Raw genomic sequence first — 5906 nt, 5'->3', positions numbered from 1 at the left:
TGCGCGCCAAATTTCTGCCTTCGGTTTGGTCGACTCTCGCGAGAACTTACACCGTTCTCTCGTTGCTAGATTTGGCGATCTTAAAACGATCAGAGTTGGTGATCGCAAAAGCTCATCGAGTTGGATGACGTTCTTAACCCTTTCGAGTCCGGAATGCCAAAGCGTAACAAGCATTTATTTCATAACAATCATCGCATCGACTGGGTTATTTTTTCTCATACAACTGTGGGATATCTGTGCTTAGTAACATTGAACACTTCAAAATATTTTGTTATTCTCTATAAGTTGTTGTAAATTTTGTTAAATTCGATACCATTGCAAAGTGGTCCAGAAAGTAACTTAAGCAGGATTTGTACTTAATCTTACCCTGCCTTTGGGAGAGTTATCGTTGCATGTAAGCCCAAGATCAAAAAGTAATCATCCAAATCAATTTAGACAGAGCCATATTACGTGCAGTGATGTTGTAGAACGACTAAATTTACAAAAACTTTTTGAAGATATGCAAGGTCTATCTGCCATATTTTTCATTGCACAAAAAATTAAATATCAAGGTTTAGGGAGTTTCTCAAAAACATTAAAAATGTAGCTTTTTTCAAGAGTGTGCAATATAATTCGCTCACATTTTAGCTTACCTAATTTTAATCTACCGCAACGATCTACATTCTAGCTTACTCTCCTGCTCCCATATATTACAATTTTCTATACGCCCTCCCCATTAAAACATAATTTAGTGAAGGTCATTTAACAGTAAAAAAAATTCTACAACACCCGCATTCCACCTGTTCACATTGCTTTACATGCTATACACGACATTATCCGGGTTTATGTCCAGTCCTCCCGTTTCAAGCATCTCCCTTCATGTCGCTTCGAACCTCGGACATTCGAAGACCGCATGCTCCGATGTCTCCTCGACGCTCTCACTTTACGAACAATACGGTGACGTTGCGTGCCCGAACCAATGAAGTAACTTCCTGAAGTTCACATCTCCATTCTTTCTATTGACCCACGTCGACAGGTTTGAGAAAAGCCGGTCCTTTCTTCGTGTTGTCGCACTCCTGCTGCCACCCCATCATCGAATCGAGTCATCGGGTGATACAGATAAGGATTATCGCAGCGACAACGCATACTACTTCCAACGGTATTGTTCGACTGTACGCGCTCGCGCCTCGTACGGCCATCAGTCGTTATGTCCTGTTAAGCTTTTCGCGGCTCTCAATAGTCCTCAGCGCCGCACTCCAGGCAGGAACCTCATATCGCAGTAGGGATCACGAAACCCTAGATAGCAGACGTCACGTGCTGCTTCTCGGACCGCCGGAGCACTATTGTGTTGGACCGAGAAGCGCTGCTGTTCGTCTCGTACAGCAGCACTCTGCTCAGGAAATAGCTCTTCAGGATCTAGAATAGATAATCGGGGACCCTCATTACGGGTAGCGCTACGGCGATGGCTCCCCAGGTGGCGCTGTTAAATGCATTCTTCACATCTATCTTCACATAGCAACAGCGCAGTATTGGTCCCCCTTTCGCTTCTGTTTAGATGCCTTCTCGCCACTCTCGAGCACTGTCCGAATTGCAGCCACTGTTGATGCTCCTTTGTGGATTCCGAGATCATCGTTTGACACTTTCCGATCATCCGTTTTTGCTCCTTCTTCCTCGGTAGTTGGATCGTACTTTGGGAAGAAACTTTCAACAATTATCTTCAGCTTACCTGGGCATATTTCGGCTTCTTGGCACAGCTCTTTATGGCTAAGATTGATCTCCCCTTTTAAAGCGGCCCTAGCTTCCCGAAACGCTGTCTTGCACTCCTCCCTATGTGGCTCCGGTACAGCTCATTGTACCCGCCTTCTGGTTTTAGGACAAACAGCGTTTAGCGTACTGAGCGTCTCATTCCACCAGTAAACTGTATGCGTAACAATCCTTGTTAGATAAGCCGCATTTGCATTCTCTGGGACCGAGAATGTTCGGCCGAGTTGCCTCAACGAAGAGGTCTTTGTTGAAGGCTTTTTTGTTCCACTTTCGCTCGCCGGTCAGGATTCTGTTGGCCGATACGGTAGCGAATCGTCTGGTGGTCACAATGGGTATACTTTTCGCATCCATGTTCGCGGTCATTGAAGGACTACAGAATGTGATGTCGACGATAGACTCCCTCCCGTCTCTCCGAAATGTGCTAACGGAACCTTCATTGCACAATCATGTCTAACTTCGCTAAAGCTTCCTGCAGGATACATCCTCTTAAGTTAGTTACTCTACTGCCCCACTCCACAGCCCAGTCGCCAAAGACACCCGACTTTTGGCCGATCAACTGGACGGTTAACTTAACTACGCTAAGTATAAGGCTAAAGCTTAAGCTGCACTGCTACACTGTCCACCTTGGAGAAGCGTAACAGCTGTACACGAAGACGCCTTTGATTTTGGCGATCACGAAGCCTTCGTATGAGCGTTTTATCACTTCTTCAATGGAGAATCAGCTGATAACTTGTATTACAGCTACCGTTATCAGGGGGACTTGGTACGGCTCTGCAATCAAAGCGACGTCACACATAGTTTCTGTCGTAGATTGCCACAATAGTACCTGTACAGTGCCACAGTGATTCATGTTTATCTGGGTTATCTCCATTACCGTTAGCGTGCACTCTCCCTCTTGTAGGCAGCATATTTGGAGCACCCCGTCCGATGGTCGTTTCCGTCCTCTACGGTGTAGCATGCACTTGATTTTCTGCGTGCAGTCTCCCGCAAAATAGCTCGTCTGCCCGTATTTCCAGCTCATTCTGAATCTATCTGGGTCTTTACAAGCCCCTGCTCAATGTCCAAAGCCCAAATTCTTGAAGCATTGCGCTTGTTTATTCACTCGTGGGGTGGCACTCAATGGGCATCCGACTGTAACTTTGCCTACTTCGAGCGCCTTGCCAGCAGCGGTTACCGGTAGACGAACTATCGCTGTTAGAGGTTCCTCGTACCCCTTCTTTAACCGGATTGTCATGTGCACCCCATCCAGGCTGCACTGCTGCTTCAGTTCACCCCTCAGTTCATCTACCGTCGTGATCTCATCCAGGTCCTTGAATACAATAACTGTCTCCGAGCTTAAAGATTTAACTTCTGCCTCGTCATCCAGTGATTTAGTAATAATCTACATAGTCCGGCTGTTGATCGTGGGTTTCTCCTTCAACTCGAAGACCATCGCACCTTTTCATGTACATCTGGTTCTTCTCGCGTTTTCCCCATAATCCCTCAGTTCCTAAGATGCTTTTATTGCTACGATTTTTGATTATTTAAATCTAATAGCGTTTTCGTTTTTTCTTGGTGCTACACCGGTGTAGTGCAAAGAAAGAGATAGACTGATTACACCCAAATTTGAATGAGTGTAGCACCGACTACACCGGTGTAGTACACTGTCAAAAACGAAAATATCATAAGAATCCTAGCAGAAGCGACACAGATTTGCTTCGTCGGAGTTGCTTTCGGAATTAGGTTTAGCAGATCCCAATGCTGCCCCAACCCCACCACATTCTAGCACGACACCCTAAAGGACGATTCAGACGATACATCAACTTCCGTCAACGGAACGTCACCGTTCCGTCAGGTTAAGTTTAATACTTTTCTCTTATACCCGTTCACATGTGCCGTACGTCAAAACGTTCCATACCATTCATGTTGTGTGTGAATGCCTCCATTTAACTGCATGTAACGTATCCCGACGGAAGGGTGACGTTCCGTTGACGTTGACAGAAGTTGATGTATCGCCTGAATCGTCCTTAATTCGCGCAGGATAGGTAGGGGGAGTGCTCGTTAAGCCTGTGAACACCTGTCACTGCGTTCCCTCGGTGTGTGTCAAATAATGTCGCTCACTTTTCTCAAATTCTCAATTGCGCCACTAGGTGGATTAACACAATTTTTTTTGCAATTTCCGATCACCACACAAGCCATTAACGAATGGGATTCAAAAGAAAAATCGTATATTCAAGCGAGCACTAGGACTTCAGGTCATTAAATGATTTACGGATGTATAAAAACTTCAGAACAGAAAAACCAAGTTTTTTTTATTGTACGGTAATTAATTACATGGATGTTCTTATAAATCATTCCATTGATTCGGTCAATCCAAAAAAATATTGTACGATAAATTAAAAAGAAACATTTAAAAATCATTTCACTTTAACGATTAATCTAAAACGATTGCCTACTTAAAATTGCCTCAACGGCCCATCCAAACTTATATAAGTTAACAAAAATGCATCAACAAAAGGAATGTTCCTTCTGACCCTGTACGATCATCTAGGGTACACGACTAATCACGAGCGAGAAGTACCCATTCGAGTAATACAGTTCGTCATAGTCATCGATATAGTTTGTGTTCCGCAGGGGTTTGTAATCTTTGAATGGATTGTCGGCGGCACGTTTCACAAACACCAGATCCTTCTTTTTAATCGCTCGCTTACTAATACTGTAAATGGTTGCACAATCCTGACAAGCTTCCGCTCGCGTGTAGGACGTGAAAACGATCGGAATGTTGACATACCTGATCAACCGAACCAGAGTCGAGGACCACGTGTCTTTGCTTGATTCAATATGCTCGTGAAATCCACAATTGTAGCTTACAATGATCTGAGGACGCTCCATATGTTCGACTGGTTCCAGCGAGTGGAACAGACCTTTGTAGTAGTGCATCTTGATCGAGCAAGTGCCCTCATATTTCAGCTCGATTTCATCCTTAATCGAACCTAGCGAAGGCCCGATAAAATAGATTATCACATCCCGCAGCTGCGGAATGTAGGTGAAAATGACAGAACAGGTGTTGTAGTCGAAATAGACGATTTCATCTTCGGCCCCCACTACGTAGATTACTAGGGAATTCTGCAGCTCGTGGTTCATGTTCGTAAGATGTAACGCATAAAGAATTGTACCGATGTGTGAATAATTCGATACGAATTTAAGATCGTTGAAGTTTTTCACCGATTCTGGTCTGAATGGAATGTTAATTTTGTACGCTAGATTCACCAACTCGAAGGAATGTTTTGGAAATCTGCTTAGCTCAAATTCGGTTAGTTTCGGAAAACCGAGCGTTTCGAGTCGTGTTGGATAATCTAAAATATTATTGCACAATTACTTCTCACATTTTTTGTTTAGGAAATTAAAACATTTACCTGCATCCAGCAAAAGATTAATCCGGTACATTTCGCACCACCTGGCATGGTCCGCAGAGTCGTGCGTCCGATGCTCGTCACTGCAGTAAACTGTTTGATAGCAGTCTTCACATGGTTTCAACTTGGATGAATCGTATTCGAAACACACGCGACAAATGTTCGGGAAGCGCAGTAGAGTATACTCGTGTTGATGTAGTTTTCGTTGCAGTATTGCAATGATCAAACACTCCGCCAGCGATATGGTACACTCCAAATCCCGGCGGGTGCTCCCAATAATTTCACCGTATTCTTCTCGCACTTCAAGGATGTGCTGAATGTTCTTCATCGTCAAGATTTTGGTCACAGCTCGGCAGAAATCTTTGTGTTTTTTCCAGTCTTCCTTCTGATGCTGCTCTCCGCAGTATCCGATCAACCGACAACCCTTGCAGTAGCGTAAGTTTTGTCCCACCAGCATCAACCGATGCTCGGTTGCCCGGCTGAAGCAAACATTGCACCGCGTCGGGTTGAAGTTGTTGTAAAGCTGTTCATCCATATCTGTGCATAAATTGGTTATAAGGTTCGATACATCATTGAATAACATCGTTCAGCCTTACCTCGCAGGAAACGTACGATTTTCTACACTAATAATCTTCGCAACTCAGAAAAGCGGGTACAAATAAATATCTTTAGATTAGGTGTAGTACCGCCAGCTTGCTACTTTTATGAAGCAAAAAAACCTTTTCTTATTTTTTTACCCCTGTTGAAAGGATTTTGTGGTTGGGTGTTGCT

General features: G+C 44.1%; 1 protein-coding gene across 1 annotated transcript; it reads right to left on the bottom strand.

Moving 5' to 3' along the window:
• Nucleotides 1–4008: 4008 nt before the first annotated feature.
• Nucleotides 4009–5906, bottom strand: LOC131682148 (uncharacterized). The gene is made up of 3 exons (XM_058963397.1): nt 5732–5906; nt 5139–5672; nt 4009–5078 (listed from the first exon to the last, which is right to left on the bottom strand). The coding sequence occupies exons 2-3, from the start codon at nt 5668–5670 to the stop codon at nt 4270–4272; spliced, it is 1341 nt and encodes a 446-aa protein (XP_058819380.1). The 5' UTR covers nt 5671–5672; nt 5732–5906; the 3' UTR covers nt 4009–4269.

This window comes from Topomyia yanbarensis, chromosome 2, assembly GCF_030247195.1.
Source record: "Topomyia yanbarensis strain Yona2022 chromosome 2, ASM3024719v1, whole genome shotgun sequence".
NCBI classification, from domain to species: Eukaryota; Metazoa; Arthropoda; class Insecta; order Diptera; family Culicidae; genus Topomyia; species Topomyia yanbarensis.
The sequence above is the reverse complement of the archived record's forward strand: the minus strand, read 5'-3'. Positions and strand labels throughout refer to the sequence as shown.

What these genes read in the sequence shown, in the direction of transcription:
- LOC131682148 (XM_058963397.1), bottom strand. Translation starts at nt 5,670, where the DNA reads ATGGATGAACAGCTTTACAACAACTTCAACCCGACGCGGTGCAATGTT. An exon ending in TAATCTTTTGCTGGATGCAG is followed by an intron (nt 5,079 to 5,138) that starts GTAAATGTTTTA and finishes ATAATATTTTAG; the next exon opens with ATTATCCAACACGACTCGAA.